Genomic DNA, 24143 nt, shown 5'->3' with positions numbered 1-24143 from the left:
ATACAGAATGCACTGTGTGTGCAATGTGCAATTACAGAGCTCCTGACAGTCTGTGCCTAACAGAAATGCCACCTTTATTTCCATCTCCTAACACCATCCTAGGAAGACAAATATTTGAGGGGTTAGAGAGAGGTGGCTACAAATAGCCTTCTAGGGAGAGTGGAGGGAGTCATGCATTTAGAGGCATGTTACACTGAGTCTTTACATTTTCCTCTGAGCTGGCAGGAAGCTACTGACTAGTTATACAATCTGAAGGGCCTGATTCATTGAAAAATTGTAGTAGACACAGTGTTGGACTGGGAAGAAAAGCCTCTAGGGAAAAGAGAGAAAAGAAGCCTTTGAGGATGGTCTGAACAGTGGTGTCTCATGCTAACACTGCCCACCACCAATGCCTCAAGGGCTTGTGGGGAGAAGGTTAGCCTTTTCTACCCTCAAATCAGTGTGAGGTTAGGCGACTTGCTGCAAGTCACGCTGAGCTGTAATTCTCCAGTGGACCCAGCTGCCTCAGTGCACATACAGCGCTCTCTCATTGTCTGTCGCCACTTGTGTTTTGAAGAGCTGATGTCTCACATCATGCCCCCTACTGCAGAACATGAAAGTATACAAAACACCAACAGAGGAGTCAACAACAGACAGCAGCCCAATCCCAGCATCCACGTCTCCAGAAATACCACTCCTGCCCCTTGCAAAGTCCTGAGACAGGACTCTCAATCCATAATTAATCTACCAGCTCTTTTGAATCTTGAGAGGGCTCCTTGGAAAAGTCTGGGTAGGCCAGTATGAGTCAGAGCACAGCATAGATCTGTGATGTAGCCCGGAGTGGGTGAGGTATTGTGTCAATAAAAGTTCTTGAATGGCTGTTACTCATACATGGGATTTGGCCATGATAGAGACTATCACACAGAAATCAATTGGGCATGCAATCTGCTTTTTTCCATGGTGGCATAGTAGAACTGATTTCAATACAATGAGTAAGTAGTACATTGAGTAAAACTAAATACTGTGGCATACTCATCACTTCCACCTGCCTTGAAGAAATCTGTTTTATCCGAATCACCATTGATGACTGGAATTGTATTGCTGTGCTTAAATTCCCACGTGGGAATTTGTGCCTTTCAAATCTGTGGAAGGCATTGAGATGATTTTGCCTCCCCTCCCCATCACCATTCAGAGCCTCTCGCCACAGTTTTCCCTCCCTTTTACACAGGGTTGAAGTTAGGCCACTTTCCGGTATGGGCCGGGGGGGGGGCGCTCTGGCCCCCGTAAGGGGCGGGGCCTTGGGCGGAAGGGGGTGGGCTGGGGGTCAGCATCCCCCAACCAGCCCTTTCAGGCTGCCTGGCCCGCGCTGCCCGGGGCTCCCGTGTTGATGTAAAGGGCCCAGGGCTCCGGACGCCACTGCTGCGCCCTTTTAAATCACAGAGCCACAGGGCAACTGCTCCTTTTCCCCCACCCCCACCCCGGCCCGCCGGAGGCTACGGGGGGCTGTGGGGGAGGGGGGAGCAATGACATTAAAGTGCTGCAGGGCCCTTTGCCATGGCAGCGGTTTAACATTGCTGCACCCCCCTCCCCCGCCGACGTTAAAGTGCTGCCGCGGCAAAGGACTGTCCTTAAAGCACTGCCATGGCAGCGCTTTAACGTCGCTGCCCTTTCTCTCTGGGTATGGGCCGGTGCGTGTTCTTACCGGTACCTATCGGCCAGGGCCGGCTCCAGCATTTCTGCCGCCCCAAGCAAAACAACAACAAAAAAGCCGCAATTGGCGGCGGCAGTTCAGCGGCAGGTTCTTCGCTCCTAGCGGGAGTGAGGGACCTGCCGCCCCCGAATTGCCGCAGGTGCCGACCCTCTCCCTTGGCCGCCCCAAGCACCTGCTTGTTAAGCTGGTGCCTGGAGCCAGCCCTGCTACCGGCTCACTTTCACCCCTGCTTTTACTTAGCCCATCCTCACAGGCCTTGTGCTGCTGGGAGCTTTCTTCCAGATGGCAGGGGACAGTTCATGCTGGAGTCTCCTGGAGGATCACAAGAGTTAGAAGTGGAGAAGGCCTACGGTAGAAAATCCATTTCCCTGCAGGGGTAGGATGGTCTCTCAGCAATATTTGTTGCATCAGAGTGTGTGTTAAATTGACACCACACTTGATCTTAGACAAAAGGCCAAAGTAGCTTCAGAACAAAACAGAGTTCTATCCCCCCTTCCCAGGAGGGTGAGTGCAGTAATTCCTACAGCTCTCCCAAGCTCTGCTAACTCAGGAGCACAGAGCTGAACTGGAGATCCTCCCCATGTGCCAAACTGGTGTTAGACTGAGAGGACAATTGAGGGGCCAAAATTAGTGCACTTAATATTTTAAAATAGTTAAAGCTCGTTTGATAGTGGTGATTATTACTTCCAAGAAAGGGGTAAAAATCCACATAAGGGACTGACATCGCATTTTGAAGTGCTATAAATTTATGATAGCTCATGACTTATTTATACTGCCAAAATTGAGGACAGGGCAGATGGAAATACGGTATCAACTCATTTTGGAGTCAATAGCAGATGAATGTATGAATGACTTTAGCTGAGTGGACCAATTTGTATGCTGTGAGAAGGCAATGGAGTTACACCAGGAATAAATTTGACTCTGGGGGGGTGGGGGGAGGCGGGGGCTTGGTGGCATCTAGATGATTCAAATCTAGTCCAGGCGAGTAATGACAAAAAGTCAAAAATCTGTCTGTGGATCTCAGACATAAAGTTAGTCTGGGCAGAATTTGCCCAAAGTCTAATGGCTTTTCAACAATTTATAATGCAAAAATAGTTTGGCATCATGGATAGACAAATAGCTGCTTAAAAAATACTGCCATAGCCAGGAGGAAATGGAGTCCTTGAGCCTAACTGCAACAATGGTGATGTTAAATGCATGTTTCTATTTTTCCTACTTTTTTCGAAGCTGGGAGACTTAAGTATATATCATATCAATTAATTTCCAGGCCAACTTTTTGTGAGAGTTTTTTGGTTTACTTAAATCATTGACAGATTCAGCACTTACATTGTAACTCCAGCTTAGCAAAATAATGTGCCTGGATATTACCTTTTTATGTTTACGAACTGTTCAGTGACAGGTGTTCCTGCAGAACTTGCAGGGACTCAGGTGGAGCATGCAAGCTGCATACAGAGGGCCTTGCTCCACCCCAGACCATCCCTTCACCACCCATGTGGCTCTTCCGCACTTTCTCTCTATGCCATCCTCTCCCCAAGTGTGTGCACCTCTTCCTGTTTATCTCCAGATGTCCTTCCCCTCTCTCCTGCCCACCTGCCATATGTCAGTCTCGCTCCCCATTCCTTCCACACTAGTGCTTCCTGCTCTTTCTGACTCATGGTGGCTCTGAATGGAAGCCATGAGGATTCTGCAAGATCAGCATGGAAATTAATAATTCTATGGGCTTCATAATGCTTTTGGAAACTCCTTAAAGTAACTAAATCCTTCAAAGGTCTTTGCAGCTCCCCCCTAAATCTTATGAATCAGACCCATCAGCTCCTGAAAGCTGCAAACATGGTGATTTAACAAGCCTTAGAATGCAGTGTGAGGCTTAAGTAAGGATGTTTATTACTAGTGTTCTTTGAAATACTGATAGCAAGAAAAAAACCCTCAAATATTAATGGCTTTGGATTTTGTTTCCAGTTTTTTAAACAAGGATCACATTTGTGCCGAAAGTTTTAGCATGTTTTGATGTAAAAACTGCTGTTTCACAAGTTTAGCAGAAGTGCGTTGGCTTTAATTGTTGCCAGCTGTCTTATAGCATAAAATGCCTGTAATATTGATAGGCTTGAGGGGCTGTATTTCAGCAATGCTGAATGTTAAGTAAAATAGTTTATAGCAGATTTCTACCTGTAGCACTCTGAACAATAATCTACCACAGGAGATTCATGCAATGTTAACATCTGTTGTCATCATTTGCATCAGTCTGAAATGACTTGTTACATTCTTTTCTGTTTGCCTTGCTACTTGAAGTTCATCCTGTAACTGTTTGACATTCCTTCCTTAGGGTTTACGCCACCAGGAATGGATAGGTCATCTCCAGACAACAGTCCAGTCCATGGTCTGTTACGTCAACCCTCAATCACAACAGGAGCCAACATACCTATTATAACAGAGCTAGGTAAGGAAAACAAAAATACTCCTTTCATGTCCATTCCCATATATTTTTCCATCTCCTTTTACAGGCCTCAGGAGAGTTACCTATTTCATAGCCAAGGACACCACGTTTACTCTTCAGTTAACTGTTTTGATTTACTCTTGCTGAGGAAACATTAGGGGAAACTTTCTACTTGGATAAATAACTAAATTAGTTCTTCCCTATGTGTTTTCACCTTGTGTGTTCTTGAACACACACTACATTAGGCAAGAGGTTGTTCTTAATGTATTGTACCAAGCAGGCATGGTTCTTTGGGACAATCTCTTTTAAAAAAAAGAAAAGTTGTGTAAGATGCCAGCAGACTTCCCTTCTGCATTTAAAAGGCTACTTAGTTAACCCTTCATGCTCCAAAACTTGTTTAATATTGCATAATCACTGCATAGTGACATGACACTTGTTACCCTTGAGAATGGGGCAACTGGTTACCTGGGTATGATTTCCACTCTAGCTGTGGATATTCATGTTGTCAAGTTGTTGTGATGTGAAGTGCAGAAGTTTTCATGGCAAATACAAACTTGATTTGTGGTCCTTTGTCCTTTTTATTTTTCAGTTTTATTTTTTTTTAGAGCCTTACCTGTCTTACTCCCTTATTTTATTCTCTTTCTGTACTTTCTTTCCCCCACCCCTAAATACTTTACTTATTAGCTAAGCCTGGCAAACTTCTGCCTTTGGTTTCAATCAGTCAGGAAAAAAACAGTGGAACCCACATACTAATGATAACTGAACTGGGTAAGAAGTGCCTTTTTCCTTCACATCACTGTCCTTTTTTTGTTGTTGGTGGTGTTGTTCCTACCATCATCAGCTTTTTCTTTATTTATCTGGCTGTATCAGAGGGGCTACCCTCATGGCACTGCTTTGAATGGGTTTTATTTGTGGTTTTAGTAGAAATTGACTGTCTTGTTCTGGCCTTTCTTAATGATTTCTTTTTCACGCAGCATCAGTAAACCTTTGATCACACTGGTCTGACCTGCCGGCTGTTTCCATAGCATCTTCTCACCAATTCATTTTCTTTGGCCTACCTCCCCCCCACACACCTCTTTTTAGTTCAGTCTATTGTCAATTTGACTGACATGCTTTAGCTCTCACAGGAAGTAAAAAAAGAAATAAAAGATTTTGAAAAAGAAACCCCGATATCATACCTTCCCTTAAGTTGTTTGTTCTATTTTTTTTTTGTGGGTAGACCTTTTCTCAGGCTCTGAAGCTAAAGCAGCAAAGCTTCTATGCTGCACTCTCTCAATAAAATGAGATTTCACAAGGGGCTCAGAGCAGGGTTTGATTAGCATTTCCTGTGGTGCAGTGCTGCGCTCTTAAACCTACCCCCACCTAGCCAGGAGACCTTTCAAAAAAATCATAGCAGGCTAACTTGCATCAGGAAGATAAAGATATATTCAGGCTTAAACTGCACTTGTAGAATTCACAGAAGATTTGGTGTAAGTTGGAAACTGACACTACGTACTGTTAGAAAGTCTGTGTCAAAGTCAGGTATTAGTCTTACAAGTCTGCCAGATAAAAGTAGAAAAAGAGTACTGCTGTTTATAGTTCCTCTCCTCAGCTAGCAAATTAAACAAAGGCACAGTCTTTTCAAAAAGTGAATTTTGAAATGGTACAACAGGCTTTCAACAATATTTTGCTTAGGAGCCCAAGAATAAATTGACAGCCACTGGGCAAGATATAGTGTAGATGGAGCTATTTACCAGGATGAAATTCATCTACACCATATAATGTAACCTGTGACTGTATATAGCTCTGAGAGATGTTACTTTTTAGTGGTTATGGCAGGGGATGAGGAATCAGGAATTGTATGTTCTATTCCCAACTCTACTACTGACTCAGTTTGACCTTGGTTATGTCACAGCCAATTGGTGCCTTAATTTACCCATCTGTAAAATGGGGATAATAATGCTTATCTTCTTCACAGGGCTGTTATATTATAGGCATTGTTCATACTTGTAGAGCTCTTTGAGGCCCTTGCATGAACAGTGCAATATTATACTAGTAGACGATAGCTGTTGAATAATGGGTAGTCTGATCAAATAAAAGTAACTGTCTCAAGATGATAGTTCAGAATGGCAGGCATATTTCTAGATAGAGAGTGATCCAATTGAAGTCAATGGCACTAGGATTTGGCTTTTTAGGAGCATCCTTGTCTACTAAAAAATAAATACAGGGAATTTCCAATAACTATGAGACAATAAAAGTATTCAAGATCCACACTATCAGATGCTGCAAAACTGATAATTTCTCAGACCTGGATGGGAATTGAAAGTAATTTGTCATTTAATTTTTAATAATTTCAAAAGCATCTTTGGTGACACAAATGATCAGTCTGCACTTTTATGACTGAGGAGTCCTAAAATGGAAAAGAAAAGACTTAATAAATATCATCTGCTTGATAAGATTTATATCAAGCTGTGTGTAGTGGCAGGGGGCGAGGTGGAGATGAACTCTGGGAACTCAATGAGAATCTAAATGTCAAATGTTACCTTGTTTGGTCTTTTCTGCAAAGCAACCTGATGTGGATACTTCCTCACACTGCATGGAATAGAATTCATGGCTAGGGCGGTGAGGCTGTGGCTGAAACCATACTGTAGGATAGTAGTAGAATTGCAATGTATTGCTTTTGTGCGACAAGCTTGATGCAAGCTGAATGGGGAGCTTCCCTCTTTGGAGCTGCAATTGCATTAACACGGGTCCATCAGAAAAGAATCACAGTAGCAGATGCCTTTGGGTTGAACCAGTGTTTTTGTGGATAAGGTTTATATCACAAAGTGGACTTGACATTAACGGTTCACTGCATATCCGCGCAGCCCTACCCATTGTATCTTGCCTGTACGGATGGAAAATGTATGTCAGCACCATGGCAAATGAGCAGGTGGTGCCAAGATGGTCGTTTTTACGGCACAGGGATATTCACCTTTCATACAAGCAAAATAAGGATCAACAGATTTTTTAAGTGCATATTTTCACATCCACTTTGATTTCATTTTAAGTGATGTCAAAGTCACAAGTCTGTGTTTCCAGACACATGCCGTTGCTTTTTCTTTCTGATTGTGTAGTATGTAAGGTCACATGCTGTGGGCCAAGAAGCATATTATGATATTTTTGTATTATTGTTTTCAGTAAATGATTCAAACGTTCAGTTTTTGGACCAAGACGATGACGACGACCCAGACACAGAATTGTATCTTACACAGCCATTTGCATGTGGAACCGCATTCGCCGTCAGTGTATTGGACTCCCTCATGAGCGCTGTAAGCAAATCAAAACTTTCTCCCCCTTCCCCATCAGACAGACTATGGGAGACTGATGCTGTGTAGCAGCTCCATTGCCACCATGCAGCCTGAAGAACAAGATACCTTCCCTTAGACCTTCATACATCATCATGACTTTGGATGTGGACTGAGCCCCAGTTCCCCTCAAAGGTATTTAAGTGCATAACTCCTGTTGTCCGTTGGAGTTATGCGCTGAAATGCCTTTGAGGATCTCGATCTGAGACTCTGTAGCAACTAATCTCTCAGACCATAGGGTATGTATTTTGGCCTAAGTCTTCAAAAGCAACTGGTAATTTTGGATGCACACTATTTTCAGAAAGAGTTGAAAGTCAGGTGGCTTGCAGCGGGGTGTCTCAAACTGGCCTTCCAAAAATGGAAGCACTCAAAATCACTAGTCACCCTTGGAAATTTAGGGCATTATCTCTAAAATATGGAAATTGTCTTCTTGCATAACATAACTACCTTGACAGTTCAGTGTTTTACACATTTTACAGCTTCTAATTATTTTTGTAGTCCTTCATCCATAAAGTGATAGTTCATAGTGACAGGTAACAAACAAAAGGTTTGGATGTTTAGATCAGATCAGAGGACAAAAGCTTGGGTACTTCTGCAAAGCTTAATTAAACCAGCTGACCCTCTTGGGTCTGCAAAAGTGGGCTGGAAATCAATGGGAATGGGATTTCTTGAAAGAGTGGATACCTCACAGTTCTGGGTCTGAATTTGCACAAGAGCATGTTGTCAGGTTATTCCAATATTTCTGCTTGTATTTGGGACCAAGAATGCAAAAATATAAGAAATTGACATGGGTGTTTTGTTTTTAACCAATTTCAAACCTTGAAACAGGTTTGTATAAGGTTTATTTTGAGTTTCAGTGGAGTTCAAAGTAAGTAGCTATTTTGCCTATACCAGTTTTTGGCCATCCATAGCAAATAAATAGTCTTCCTCTTTTATTTTATTTTAAAAACAGGCAGAGAATACTCTCTCAATACATACAGTCTCTACTTTAACCTAGAGTGGGTCCATTTTTAACTGGTTTAGGCACTCAATTAAAGGACTTCCATTTAAAAACGTTGTACTCTTTATGTGCCAGCAGATTAATGTTGGAGCAGCTTTCTGCAAATGGACCAAATGGAAAGCAAGCAGTCTAGGGGTTTTTATAGAAACACTGGGAAACTAACACTAGCAATTTACAGATTGATACTTTTCAATGGAAATAGACCTCTCGGGCTAGATGACTAAGATGCAAGAGAGATGTAATTAATGGAGGAGAATATGAAATGTTGTTTATGATAAGCTCCATTAAGCAGGCCTGTTATACTCTACCTCTGATTTTAAAGTGTTCAAATGAGTATCCCTTTGGAGACCTTGTTTACTCCTGATTATCCTAACTACAGCTGTTTCAGAAGACTCTTTTGTTGCAGTATCAGCTGTTATAATATGACTACTTTGTAAATTATGTTTTTTAATAGTGCCTTTCATGATCCTGATCGGGGTCTGTTGAAAAAAGTTAGTTTCCAGCCTTGATTTAAAAATAGAATTTAAACAGATCAAACTCACTTACGGCCTCCTGATTTACATGTGGGAAAGACAGTTTGTTCATGTGAAAGGCAAGTTGTGCACATAAACTGATATTTACCTGTGTGACCAATATGCTGTTTATGCACATAAAATCTTTTTTGTGGGTAAAAATGACTGTGCAAACTTAGGGGCTGGTTGAGAGTCTTTTGTAAAGTTGAACCTAAACTTTCAGACCATCCCACTGAATTTAGTTTCATGACACTGGAGATCAGTTGGCTTAAGCCCCAAATAATACTAGAGATGGGCAAACCAATATTTTTTTTAATCAGAGCCAACTCTAACCTTCACCTAAAAGTGAAACCAAACTTTTGATGGTTCAAAAAAGTTCAGTTAAAAAAAAAAAAGTTTTTTAACTTTCTACTACACTTCTGTCCATTCCAGCCGCAGCTTGAGACAGATGTAATGAGGAAATCTATTCTCATGGTATTTTATTCCAATAAGGAGCATGAAGTAACAGTAACAGATACCTTGTTCTTGTGAGTCATCAGCAAAATTTTGCAGACTTGACACATTTAGAAAGTCCAGATAAGTATCCAACCAAACTCTAACTCTAAACCATCACTAATAAAAATTTTATGGGTAAAAGGTTTAGCGTTTCCATGTAATACATTGGATCTCTTAAATATGAAGGTCCCAAACTGGCATTTTGAAAGTTTTTTCACCTTACCAGACTAAGACGATTCCTGAAACTGAGGAGTTCTATTGTAATTAAAAGCAGCTAATGAAAGGCTAGAATGAAAATATGACTGAGAGCTTTCTAGACAATGGAAGCCAAAAGATCCAAGTCATTTTCAGACAACATTTAAACATCGGGTCCATTTAGGTTTCACTGATTTCGTTTCTTCTGTAGCTCCCTTCCCAAAATTGCCATTTAATCAGGTGTCTAAGCATCCTCATCCAAAGACTGTCTCATAATTCAACCCCTGCTGTTTGTTGCTTCACTTATTGAAAGGCTAATCCTTCTATTTATTACAGACATTCCTCGAGTAACAGATAGCAATGTTGCAGACACGACGCCATTGCTTTATTGTGCAAACACTAGAAAGATAAATTATAAGAGAGAATAATTATGTTTATGCTTAGATAACTCACAATGGACTATTACAATTTAGAAACATTTCCTTTGAGCACAGTCAGTTTATTCTTCACAAAGTAAATGGGACGATTTTCCCCTCTAAATATCTAGCTACCGATGACATATCTGTTCATGATCTCTGTCTTCTTTCTTCTGCAAAGATTCTTTGGCAAACTTCATTCATTCTTAAGTGGTTAAACAATATAATGGGTCACCACCATCTGAAGTCAGGGAAATTACTGTGATGCCAGAAATAGAGAATTCTGATTTAGAGTGAATCCCTGTTTCTTTCCCTAGATTAGTATTTCTTCTATTAGAATTATTTGCCAGTCTTCATTTGCCATACCAATGCTGTCTCCACTTCCTACTGCTTTGCTGATGTGGGCAAGGTCACTCTTTCCTCCACTCCTGGAAGGCTTTCCACTGTCCAAGCTATAGGGTAGAAAAGGAACTCTCCCTCCTCCGCCTAGCTGTCAGATGGGTGAGGTGTCCATCCTTCCTTTTCTCCTACGCCTCTATTGGGGTGATGGGAAGAAGAGATGCTCCACATTTTTTTTCTCTACCCAAAAAAACGGCATCCTGTCATTTCCCACACCATCTGATCCACTGGCTCGGTAGTATCCACTTTGTCTGGCAGTTTGCTTTTTGTGACCCGACCTCTACTGGTACTGCAGGAATTCAAGCATTGATTCCAAAATATTCTACAGGATTGTGGGACCAGCATGAGTCATACTTTCACTACACCAGCCCCTTTACCTTGGGGTTCTTCCCCAGCAGTACCCCCACACTCTGGGTCTCCCCTCCCAGGGGAACCCCAACCCTCTATACCCACCTTGCCTTAGTGGCTTCTGCCAGTCATCACCTAGCCTCCTTTCACTGGGGCCAGACTACAATCTCTAATGGACACTCATCATTGGCAAGGGGGTTGGACCTGCTGCCTTTCCCTGCAGCCCCAGTACCTCCCTAGGCATTCCTGTCAGGCCTCAGCTCAGCCTGTCTCTTCCCCAGCACTGCTCTGTCCAAGGTACCCTTTGCTCCTCTAGGCGGTTAGGTCCATCTCTCTCCACAGCTAGAGAGAGACTCTGACCCAGCACCTCCCTTAGGCCTTCTTATACTCCCAACCCGGCCCTGATTGGCTGCCCGGGGCAGCCCTTTCCCAGGGCTGTTTTTAACCCCTTCCACACTGGAGTGGGGTAACTGTCCCACTACAGGGTCCCATCCCAAACTCACAAGCATTTCACCTGATAAAGATTTTAAGTATGATAATAGCTATTCTTAAACAAGGCTGCCTAACATTTACTATATCTCTGGAATAGACATCAGCCTCTGCTAGAGTTTTTCATTATATTTCCAGGGCCGCCCGGGGGGGGGGGGGAGCAAGTGGGGCAATTTGCCCCAGGCCCCCACGAGAATATAGTATTCTATAGTATTGCAACTTTTTTTTATGGAAGGGGCCCCGAAATTGCTTTGCCCCAGGCCCCCTGAATCCTCTGGGTGGCCCCGTATATTTCGTTCTAAGTATTTGATTTTCCTTAAACATCTACAAACAAATACAAATGCATGGAAAGCTATATACATATACTGCTCTTCTTGTAGTGGGGCTGCCCCTGTTAATCAAAGCATGTTCTCACAATATGCTTGTTTATAGCAAAATGTAAGTTGGTTAGAAAGCCAAGGTTACAAATAACCTCTCAGACACGGTGCATTTAACAAAGCTTTACACTTGTGATGAGATATATATGCTAACATTTTCAAAAATCATGAAACTTAAGATATCTTAAAGGAATCTGAAAATCAGGCCGCCTCTAAGATGTGCCAAGTTGAGAACCCAAAATCACTAGTGACTTTTGAAAATCTTGGCCATCGTCTGTAGCTATAGAAGGCAAAAGAAAGTGCAGGGTGTAAAAATGCCACTTGCCCCAACAAGCATCTTTTATCGCTGTGAAGTGATTCCCAGACATCTTGATTCTGGATGGCATTCATTTTGGTAATGAGGCTACAAAAAATACTCCCATACAGCGCTTCCAGTGCTTTAGCATCATTTCTGTACAGATCACTGGTAGCGGGATTGGTGTAGCTTCAGGGAATGTCATTAGTACAAAAGCGTCTATTCAGAGCCAGATCATGAGACTTAACTTTGAATTTCCTGGCATCTATTGGGCTCCGTTAGAACCATAATTTTTTTAAAAATGTATTCTATTAACATCAGTCCTTTTTTCCTTATACAAACAGAAAGATCACATGGGGGTGGGGAGGGGTGAAGAGTTAGGGGCAACTTTGCAGTAGAACCCCCAAGATCCTTTACAATCTCATTTATTTAGAAAAGGAAATGTTTTAACTTATGAGATGGACATTTTGAAACATAAAACTTTTCTATTTTTGTATCCTGCTGTTCAGAAGGATTAGCAGGTAGTAAAACATCCCCTTAACCAGAGGACTCACAATATCCCTTAATAGTCTGGGAGGTATTTTTAAAATGTAGTACAATATAAAACATTGTTCTTTCACCTTTGCTTTGGACCTCTCCCAAGGGCCTGGTCAGGATTTGGTTAATGAGTTTAGCTCTGTAATTCCCCATGTCTGGATATGCATTCACTTGAAACAAATGCTATTCATTTGACAGAATGCATCATGTAAGGAAAAACAAGCAAGTTAAAATATCTGCCTGAAATGGAAGCAAAATAACTATTATATTTTTTTCCTTTTAAAAAAATTACCAAAATAGCAAACATTAAAAAATGGCAGCTATGACATGGAAAATAACAATTTTAGAGTAGTTATAAACGAAAGGCAAAGTGTCATTAAAGTTAAAGCAATGTTATTAAAAGATGTGTTAATTTTCAGTTAAATTTTCTGTAAAAGACCAATTAGTTTAAAAGGCTTGACAGCATTAACTGCGAAACATAAGCTTTGGTAATTATACTTTAAAAATGGTTGAACAAACTGGAAAGCAGTCCCAGAACACTTACACTCAAAAACAGCTGCAACAGAATTCAGTCGCATGGGCTAGGTGGCACTGCTAGCTCAGATATCCATTTGCTTGTCAATTACCCATGGTGTAGCGTCTATGATGCATTTCCTTTTTTCATTACTCAGCACTGTATCCAGTGCATGTTCTCAGACTGCTATAATAATGTTATCACGTCATCCAATGCAGGGTAAGTTAGTAATAGCAGCACAGAAGTGTTTTTCAGTGATGATTATACAATGAACAAAAGGAATTTGCGTTTGTTACTGAAAAGTAGCCTGTTACTTTGAATGCTACAGCACTGTTCCAACAACATTCAACACATTGTTCCCATACAAGTGCTGGCATATCCGCCCTCAGAGTGAGCAGATCACACTCACATTACTTTTTAGTGTATTATTATTTCAAAGGAAATGGAGATCAGCCAGGCCAGATTTTTTTTTTTAACCCTTTAGATTTTGATTCTATGAGGTGAAGCGTGCTCCACAGTGGAAAGGTTTGAAGGAGGGCCTGCGTCTCATGAGAGTTGAGAGCATGCAAGCTTAGGCAATGTTAACAATCTCTAAACATCCAGAAGGCATGCTAGACTCCTGTTCACCTAGGATGTTTTCTGCTTGGTGGCAGGACAGGAGGAGTCCATTCTCAAAATTAGAATATTTTTATTCAACAACGGCAGCATGAACAAAAACTGCACTCATCTATCAGATTAAATGATAACATCCACTTCAGTCATGGTGTGAAACCCAAAGTAAACTATTGTTCCAAGATAAATGTTGTCTGCTTTCCAAATAAATGTCTTAGCTTTGCCTTGACATTTGTCTAGCAGTGGGAGACCGCTCTCCTGTGACAGCATTCTGTTCCATTGACAGGGGGCCTAATTCCCCTCTGAATTGGATCAATTTTACATCACTGTAAATCCATTGAGTCCCATGGGCTTGCTCCTGGGATCAGAATAAGGCCTATTATCTCTTATTTTGACGCATTTAGTGATTTTGTGACAGGTGCAATACTTAATATATTCTTTTGCGATTGCTTTACAGTTTAACGTGAGTTCTTTAGTGAAGTGAATGTTGTGTTCTCAGCCTAATGTTATCAATTCCTCCCTCTCCCCCGCCCCCCAGTCTTCTTTTCTCAAAATTAAAAATGCCCAGTTTTTTTTTTAATCCTTTCCTCAAAAGTCCAGCTTTCTAGACCTGGTATCATTCTTGTAGCTGTCCTCTCGCCGCGCTCCAATTGGCCTCTCCCCTTTCTTAAAATGTGGTGCCTAGAACTGGACACAGTACTGTAGCTAAGGCTTCACCAGTGCCAAGTAGAGTAGAACTAATACCTCCCGTGTCTTACATGTGACTCTCTTAGAACTATATTACTCTTTTCAGCAGCTGTATCACATTGTTGGATCATAGAAAATCTGTGATCCATGAGAACCCCCAGATCCTTTTCAGCAGTACTACCACTAGCCAGTTATTCCCCATTTTGTAATTGTGCATTTGATTTTTCCTTCCTAAGTTTAGGACTTGTCTTTTACTGTACATCATCTTGTTGATTTCAGACCAATTCTCCAATTTGTCAAGGTCATTTTTTACTTCTAATCCTGTCCTCCAAATTGCTTGCAACTCCTTCCAGCTTGGTGTCATCTGTAAACTTTATAAGTATAATTACCATGTTATTATCCACGTAATTAATGAAAATATTGACTAGTACCACATCCAGGACAGACCCCTGCAGGACCCCACTCAATACAACTTCCCCACCTCTCAATTTGACGGCAAACCCTTGGTAGCTACTCTTTGGTCTTTGAGCCAGTTCTGCACCCACCTTATAGAAATTACATCTAGACCACATTTGCTAGTTTGCTTATGAGAGTGTCATGTTGGACGGTGGCAAAGGCCTTAATAAAATCAAGAGCTATCATGTCTACTGCTTCCCCGCATTCACTAGGCCAGTAACCCTGTCAAAGATGGAAAATTGGTTGGTTTGGCATGTTTTGTTCTTGACAAAGTCATGCTGGCTATGCCTTATAACCTTATTATCCTCTAGGCAGGGCCGGTTCCAGGCGCGCAGCGCTCGGCAGAGGGTGTTCGGCGGCGCAGCGCTCCGCGGGGAGGGGTTCGGCAGCACGACGCTCGGCGGGGGGTGTTTGGCGGTGCTCCATGTGGGGGGGAGGGTTCGGCAGCGTGGCGCTCCGCGGGGGGTGTTTGGTGGCGCGGCACTCCGCAGGGGGCAGGAGTTGTTCGGCGGTGCGGCGCTCCGCGGGGGGTGTTTGGCGGTGCTCCGCATGGGGGCGGAGGGCGCTTCAGCAGTGCGGCGCTTCACCGGGGGCGGAGGTGTTTGGCGGCGCGGCGCTCGGTGGGGGTTTCGGTGCTGCTGTGCTCCACGGCGGGCGGGAGGTGTTTGGCAGCGCGGCGCTTGGCGGGGGGTGTTCGGCAGTGTGGCGGAAGGTGCGGGGGCTGTTCGGCGGAGTTTTGGTAGTGCGGCGCTCCGCGGGGGGCGGGGGTGTTCGGCGGCGCTGCGCTCGGCGGGGGTTTCGGCGGCGCTGCGCTCCACGGGGGCCAGGGGGTGTTTGGCAGCACGGCGCTCAGCGGGGGTGTTCGGCAGTGCGGCGGAGGGTGCGGGGGCTGTTCGGCGGCGCAACGCTCGGCGGGAGTTTCGGTGGCGCACCGCTCCACCGGGGGCAGGGGTGTTCGGCGGTGCTCGGCGGGGTTTCGGCAGTGCAGCGCTCCGCAGGGGCCGGGGGTGTTCGGCAGCGCGGCGCTCGGAGCGGGGTGTTCGGCGTCACTCCGCGCGGGGGAGATTCAGCTGTGCGGCGCTCGGCGGGTGGTGTTCGGCAGCGAGGCAGGGGGGCGGGGGCTGTTGGACGGTGCAGCACTCAGCGGGGGTTTCAGCAGCGCAGCGCTCTGCGGGGGGGTGACCGGCAGTGCTGCGCTCGGCGGGGGGTGATCAGCAGCACTTAGCAGGGGGCGGGGGGTGTTTGGCAGCGCGGTGGGGGCGGCAGCTGTTCGGCGGCGCTCGGCGGGGTGGGTTTCGGTGGCGCAGCACTTGGTGGGGGGGGGGTGTTTCGGCGGGGCGGGGTGGCGCTGGGGGGGGTCTTACAGCAGGGCGGCGCTTTTTTTTGCTGCTTGGGGTGGCAAAAAAGTTAGAGCCGGCCCTGCCTCTAGGTGCTTACAAACTGATTGTTTGAAAATTTGCTCCAATATCTTTCCAGGTATCAAAGTTAGGCTGACTGATCTATAATTCCCCCAGTCCCTTTTTAAAAAGATAGGTGCATATTTGCCCTTCTCCAGTCCTCTAGGACCTCACGTGTCTTTCAAAGAGTTGCTAATGGTTCCGAGATTACCTCAGCTAAGTTTTATAAGTACTCTAGGGTGAATTTCATCAGGCCCTCCCAATTTGAATATGTCTAAATGTTCGTTAACCTGTTCTTTCCCTATTTTGGATTGCGAGTCTTCCTCCTTGTTATTAAGGTCACCATTACCCTTTATAGTAATGATTGAAGCAAAGTAAGCATTAAACACCTCAGTCTTTAGTTATGAGCGCTCCTTAAGTAGTGGACCTACACTTTTCTTGGTCTTTCTCCTAATGTATTGCTTTTTATGTCCCTTGATAGTAGTAATTCATTTTGTACTTTAGCCTTTCTGATTTTGTCCCTACATGCTTGTGCTATTCTTTTGTAACCAACCTTAGCAAATTGTCCATATTTACACTTTTTGTAGGATTCCTTTTTAGGTCATTATAGAGATCCTGATGGAGACATGTTGGTCTCTTCCTTCACACCTGGAGCGTTTGCCATTAATAAGAAACTGCCAGGTCTCCTCAACTCCTTTTTCTCTTACATTTTCTTCCCATGGGACCTTAGCTAGCAGTTAATCTGAAGGCCGTTGTCCTTATTCTGCTGCTCTAATGCCTTCCTTTCCTTAAAATCATTTTATGGTCACTTTCACCCAAATTGTCTTCAACTTTCAGATTCGCAAACGATTTCTTCCTAGTCAGAATCAAGTCTAAAGCTGCCCACTTGGTTACTTCTGAAGTGAGAAGTCCCCAGCACATTCCAAGAACTTACTGGCCATTTTGTGTTTTGGCATCTTACTTTTCCAACAGAAGTCCCCCATTACTACCCCGTCTCGTGTTGGAATTTTCTGTTGTTTGTCCTAGTAATGCCTCATCCACCTCCTATGCTGGTGATCTATCGCAGGCCCTTATCATGATGCCATGCTTGTTTTCCCCATACACATACTTTGGTCTGCCTCTCACCTCCTTCTGGCCATCAGAACAAGTGAATGCATTTGTAATGTATTATGCAACCTCTTCCCTTACTGTCCTTCCTGAACAAGCTGTACCCTCTAATTATCCCACCAATTCTCATTGATACCAATTAAGTCATAATTTATCATATGTACTAATACTATCACTGTAATCCTATCATTCAGGATTCTCCCCCTCCGATATTCTCCTTTGCTTCCGATTACCCCTCTGGAAGTGATCATAAAGTGTTCTTCATTGCTTCCAGTTTTTAAACATTTAAGTATATGCCCCACTTCCCCTTAGATTAGTAAACAAATATTACATTTAGGGGCAATTCTGATCAATCAGGTATATACATGCATACAGTAGGCAAAACACAGTTATAATTGTCTAGGAGTATGTAATTACTAAAAGGACAATTCTGGTTATTTTGTTCCACTAGATAAATTGTATTTATCTAGACTGGCTTTTTTTGTAATTTAGACAACAGCAGGGGCCTGAAGTCATGAACATGAAGCTTTCATAGCAATCACAACTCACTACTGAGAAGAAAATTTTTTCATGGTGGTCAAATCTGAACAATAAAACTGAGATTATGAGAGTCCATGAGAGATGCTGAAGGTAATGAGAATAAGGCACTGGTCTGGAAGCTAACTCTACTCTCTGACCTGCTGTGTGACCTAAGACAAGTCACTTCACCTCTATGTGTCTGTTTCCCCATCAGTGAAATGTAAATAGCGGTGCTTCCCTGTCTTTGTAGTTAGCACTGAGATCTGTGGATGAAAAGTACAATTTGAGGACTAAGTATTAATAGCCATCTGGTCTAATTTCCACAGTAGGCAATAAGGCAAGTCCTTTGCCCCCAAGATATGTATATGAATCTTTTTCTCCTAATCTGCTTCTTTATGTGCAAGTCTTCTAAAAACACTAGACATCAGTAGGATTGGAAGTAATAGTGGCTGATTTTTGGGGGAGGTCATTTTTTGTGTATTCTGTTTTTAAACAGTGCATGTTGTCAGTACTCATTGTATAGTGTAGATATTTAACTGAGTATCTTTGAACTAGACCAGTATACTTTTAAATGAACTTGAAAATCATTCATCTGGCATTAAATTAATATTTAAAATGCCCATTGTTTGCCTGACAGACAATGCTACAGATGCTGGCAAAATGTCAGTGTGGAGTAAATCTTCCCTAATAAACCACACTTACCCTATACTCTAGAGTTTTTTAAAAGGACCACCAGGATCCCAAACTCATCATACATTTATCTGGAATGAACTCAAAATGTTTAATTGATACATGCTTATGTCTGAACACTGTCAAGTCTCGTAATAAGATGTTTAGTGCAATACATCGGATAGACTGCTAGAGTCCAGCCACAGTAATAAGTAATGACATTTGCAGCACAAAGGCAGCTCCCCAACGAATTGGTGACAAGTATAAAAAGGCAATCTAGCCCATGTATGCTTTAAATGTGGTCTGAATTTTACAATTACATGTCCTAAAGCCTGTTATTAGACATGAAGGCAATGAGAAGGAAAGCAGTCATTGCATCACTACTAACACCAATTATAGGAAACATAAATCATTCAAATTTTTGTTCTTTAATAAAAATCAGCCTGAATTGGTGTTTAAAAGGCAGGATCTAGTGTAGGAGCCTAATGGGATAGAAGAAAATAGAGTAATTGGAGGCTGCTGTCTTTTCATTTTCTATGTAAAATTATTTGAAGAGACAGCCAAGAACTTTAAACAGCAGAAACCCAGAAAAGTTGTAATTTGGATGTCTTCAGTTGTGACTTTAATGGTGTTTGCTTAAAGAGCTTTCTTTTATCTCTGCAGACATACTTCAATGACAATATCCTCACACTGATACGGACGTTGGTAACAGGAGGAGCCACACCAGAGCTGGAAGCGCTGATTGCTGAGGAGAATGCACTGAGAGGAGGCTACAGCACACCCCAGACACTTGCAAACAGGGACAGGTGTCGAGTTGCTCAGTTGGCTTTGTATGATGGGCCATTTGCAGACCTAGGGGTAAGATCATAAAAGAAAAGTAATATCAAGGCAGCCGTTCCGTAACTGTTTCATCGTCTGCTGAATTTTTTAAAAATCGTTTCCATAACAATGAACACGGTGTTCCTCTTTTTTAATTTCTCCCCTGAAAGCCATGGAGTCCACTTGAAATTTTGGGCAGATCTGGCAGTACATTGCTGCTCTGAGTACCAAACTGCTCCTACCCTGATTAAGAAGCGGCTCTATAGGCCAGAAACGACAATATAAAAGATATAGTTTGTGTAAGGAGTTCCTCAGGTCCCTTCAGTGGCTGCATCCTCCAAATCTACTCTGCTAAATTTTTTTCAGAAAGACACTAAAATTGCTTCATAGAGCCAGTCCCATTAAAAAAAAAAAAACACGTGTAGTTCTTCACAGTGTGCAAAGGAATGGGTGAGACAGTTTGGATAAAATAAGAGCTGACACGAAACCCTCTTTCTAAAGGTGAACTAAACCTGAATCTTTGTGGTGATTTGATAGGGTTATTAGCATTTTTTTTTTGTGTGTGTGCCCCTGAACTTCCTGGTTTTTGCTAAGACCATAAACATCAGCTTGAATATACAGCAAGGAAGTTTATATTGTGTTGTTTCCAACCTATCTGAAATCCATAGATGCAAAAAATCATGTGAGAACCTCTTTTTCTGATTTTCCCCTCCCAGTAACCAAAATGTAAAAAGTTCTGAGTTTCAATAAGCATCTAGACATATAGAGACATTTATTTGAACCAAACCGAATTGCCATATCTTATAAAGCTTGCTCATGCTTTTCCGAAGCATCCATTTCACCATTCGTGATGTTAGAGGGTTGACCTTCATTATAAATTAATCAGATTTTCTGTGATTTCATGGAACACAGTACTCCATTCTCAATGATCAGAACTGGTAAATGCAATCTTAAATCAATGGACAGACTACAAAATTACACACACTCAGCCAATCACCCATCATTTACTGCAAAAGTCAAAGAAGGATGAAAAAAAGATTTTTAAACTTGATCATCTTGATAGGATGAACAGATCCTTAATTTGGATACTCAGATTAACATTTAGACAAGTAAAACAGCATTTCCTGCCAAAGTATTGATACTTGTGTAGTTAATTTCAGCGTACCCTGATACCAATAAAATAACAATTAAAGTTATTTCTGTAATTTCCCTTACACAAACTCTGGAGTTGCTGCTATTGTGTTCAACCTCTGAACTGACTACATTTCACTGACCCATTGAACTGACCCACACATTGTTGGGTGAATAAGCCCCATTAGTGTGTGGATCATAGTCATACTGTTGTATTGGCCAGCTGCCTGAAATGTTCATTAATTTGGTCAAAGTAATAATTCTTTTTGAACATTTAATAAAATAACTAGAGCTACTAGGCAAAGGAAAGATGTGAACAAATTGGAGAAGGTCCAGAGCATAGCAACAAAAATGATTAAAGGTCTAGAAAACATGACCTATAAAGGAAGATTGAAAACATTAGGTTCTTTTAGTCTGGAGAAGCGAAGACTGAGGGGGGACATGATAACAGTTTTTAAGTACATAAAAGGTTGTTACAAGGAGGAGGCAGAAAAATCGTTCTTTTTAACCTGTGAGGATATGACAAGAAGTAATAGGCTCAAATTGCAGCAAGGGCAGTTTATGTTGGACATTAGGAAAAACTTCCTGTCAGGGTAGTTAGCACCAGGAAGAATTGCCTAGGGAGGTTGTGGAATCTCTTTCATTGGAGATTTTTTAAGAGCAGGTTAGACAAACACCTGTCAGGGATGATCTAGGTAATATTTATTCCTGCCTTGAATGCAGGGAAGTGGACTAGAAGAGCTCTCGAGGTCTCTTCCAGTCCTATGATTCTATGATTTAATGGTCAAATGTTTGAAAGTGGGGATCAAGCCTTTGACCAAATGCTGCAGCATTCAGCTAAAGTTGGCCATTAAATTAAGTAACCTAAACATATCTTATTTTCAAATACTAGAGAACATCTTTCACTCAGTAACTACAAATATTGTTGCAGCTCCAAATCTACATTAAGCTAACTTCCCCAGGAGGGTTACATTAGATAAGAGAAAAAATAGTTTTTAGAAGGGATATAAACTCTTAAACTGGCATAAGACAGACACTAATGGATGGATTAGGAATTTCTGATATAGTCAAGTTATTCTATCACAGTCCACCATACACCTCCCTTGGAAGCACTAGAGATAGGCTATTGGACAAGACAGACCCTTTGTCTTCTGCAGTATGGCAATTGAGATGTTGTTGTTATATTCTGAGAGTTCCAAGACACTGGGATTCCATGGCTATTTGAGAAAATTTAATGAATTTGACATCATAATTGTACTGTAGCTTTACTAAATACACATACCATGCAATAGTTTTTATATGAATATTTTAGCTGCAGCCAATATTGTGTCATGTGATGCAACAGAATTCTGGATTGTCTAAGTCACAGTACAGTATTATAAACGGGGTCTTCATTCATAAGAGTCCTGAGTTCTGTTCCAAGCTCTGCCACTGTCTCCATATGGGAGAATCTAAAACAATAAGTGAACTCATCTGTAGAATGAGTATACTAATTACTTAGACTCACTCTATCTGTATTAGAAGTGCAATTAATATCACAAGATACCAGGAAAACACTGAGTTAGGTTTTGGAGGCTCAATTGTTTTTTCTGCCTCCATATAACTGCTCTTAACTAGCACCCTTCACTCATAGCTCTCAAAGTGTAGACACGCAAACTGGAAAGAATTAATACCAATTCTCAATATGGTACTGATCTTGCACTTCAGCTGGAGTGCATCAGTGGAGCTAAGCCAATTTACAGTAGCTGAAATCTGCCCCATCATGTCTAAGAGCCAATGAATTATATCTACCCAAATGAAGCTTAATTGTTAACTCATGATAATCCAATGGATTACTTATGAAATTAACAGAATTTTAAAAGGGTGAGTATTTTATTAGAGCCAATTAATTCAGTATTTTGAACCAGAACTTGTGGGAAAATTTCCCCCTTCATCTCCATCATCTACAAATTATGCTTTTTGCAAGGTTTTAAAGCAGCACCACTTTGCTCTCCATACTGATTTTCTTTCACAACATGCATACTCTCAAAATCGGAGCAAAAAAGTCACACATTCTTAATCATCATTTTGTTGAGACCATGTTTCTCTCAAATGATAGAACATCTATTTTCTGTCCCCAAATCTTATTCTTCCAGTTAAAATCAGAGTCACTCAATGATCACAAGTTCCCATCAGATAAAATCACTGGACAATAACATCCTATACATACACAGTTTTGCAATTCAATATTTAGATTAGGGATTTCCTTGACTAATTGTTTCTCAGCTGTAACAGGTAAACAACAGATTGTGATTCTGTGCCAAGGCATGAAACAGACTGAAAATACCCTCTCCCCTCCCCCCTCTTTGTTTTGTCTCCTAGGATGGTGGTTGTTATGGAGATCTGTTTTGTAAAGCACTGAAAACATACAATATGCTTTGTTTTGGAATTTACCGATTGAGGGATGCACATCTAAGCACACCTAGCCAATGCACTAAACGGTATGTCTAGACTTTTATTTCATTCTTCCTGCTGTGGACAATCCAAATGCCTTTTACAGGGCACAGATGATGTTTAAACAGTTTTCTCCGTTCCCCAACCACTTTCTGAATCACTGTGACACAAATATCTCTTCCAATTCTTTGGTAGTGATAAGCCCTTAGTGGAACTCTAACCAATTCAAACCATACCATAGAATATTGTTTTATTTGACAAAAATGAAGTGGCGGTGTAGCCCTGGTGGTTACACAGACAAGGTGGGTGAGGTAATATCTTTTATTGGTCCAACTTCTGTTGGTGAAAGAGAAACGCTTTTGAGCTCTTCTAATGGCGTGGTAATTTAAATGCTCAGACAGCACCATATGTTTAATTGTATCCTTACTTAGTCTCATTTATGATAACCCAAGATATTTTACTTACAATTCGGGGGGTTGGGGGACTTTACTGTTTGCTATATTTAATCAGCAGTAAGTTAGTGTCATTAATATAGTCCTGATGATGTTATAACCTACTTTATTACATAACTTTAACCTCTTCTGTACTTAGATAATAGTAGCCACAGTTTTCTCTGTGATGGGGCTCAGACTGTGAGAAGCACTGTTCTCAGAGCAATATCATATTGCATAGCCGACATCCTCAGTAAAACTTTCCCATCAGTTTTCTATTTGGGCTAGGTGCATTTTCTCATCATTGCCTTCAGTTAATGGATCAAGACTTGGCTTCTGTGCAATGAAAAACATATAGATCCCCATCTTAATGCCATATTCTGATTGTACAGAAGTTGTCAAGACAACATTTCCATGGGCTTCAGTGGGAGCAGGATCTGGGCCAATGTATGCATCAAAGAGGACCATAGTCACTTAGGCCACTACATCATTTGGCCATCAGTTTGCTAAGCTTCTATGAGTAAAGGGTTTTACTTTACTAGACAATAACTACATCACACAAACCCCACTGTAACAGGCCCTAATCTGCTCATTCACAAATGCTGCAGAAAGACTCACAACTGAATGGGTATGGCAAATAAGCAACCCTCTCTGAGGTGGTTCCTCCAAGTTTGGACTTGGGACATCTTGGATAGAGCAGTGCAGTGAAACTTTGGTTGTCACTTTGCTAGCTATTCTGTGGATAAGGAATATACTTCAGTCTCCAAGCAGGGCCGGCTCTAGTGTTTTTGCCGCCCCAAGCAGAAAAAAAAAAAAAAAGCCGCGATCGCAATTGGCGGCAGCTCTACCGCCACT

At 42.0% G+C, this 24143-nt stretch overlaps 1 protein-coding gene across 35 annotated transcripts in view; it reads left to right on the top strand.

Annotated features, from left to right (window-relative positions):
- The window catches only part of KCNMA1 (potassium calcium-activated channel subfamily M alpha 1), an 873581-nt gene that overhangs the window by 832118 nt on the left and 17320 nt on the right, over positions 1-24143 (top strand). For 20 of the 35 annotated variants that reach the window (XM_065551723.1, XM_065551720.1, XM_065551707.1 and 17 more), the window contains 4 exons: positions 4014-4127; positions 7284-7414; positions 19138-19332; positions 22786-22904. In XM_065551723.1, coding sequence (XP_065407795.1) covers positions 4014-4127; positions 7284-7414; positions 19138-19332; positions 22786-22904 — 559 coding nt within the window. Of the gene's footprint in view, positions 1-4013; positions 4128-4808; positions 4893-7283; positions 7415-19137; positions 19333-22785; positions 22905-24143 lie in introns of all 35 variants that reach the window. The other 15 variants (XM_065551703.1, XM_065551701.1, XM_065551699.1 and 12 more) reach the window with 1 other exon arrangement.

Source organism: Chrysemys picta, chromosome 7, assembly GCF_011386835.1.
Source record: "Chrysemys picta bellii isolate R12L10 chromosome 7, ASM1138683v2, whole genome shotgun sequence".
Classification (NCBI taxonomy): Eukaryota; Metazoa; Chordata; order Testudines; family Emydidae; genus Chrysemys; species Chrysemys picta.
The sequence above is the reverse complement of the archived record's forward strand: the minus strand, read 5'-3'. Positions and strand labels throughout refer to the sequence as shown.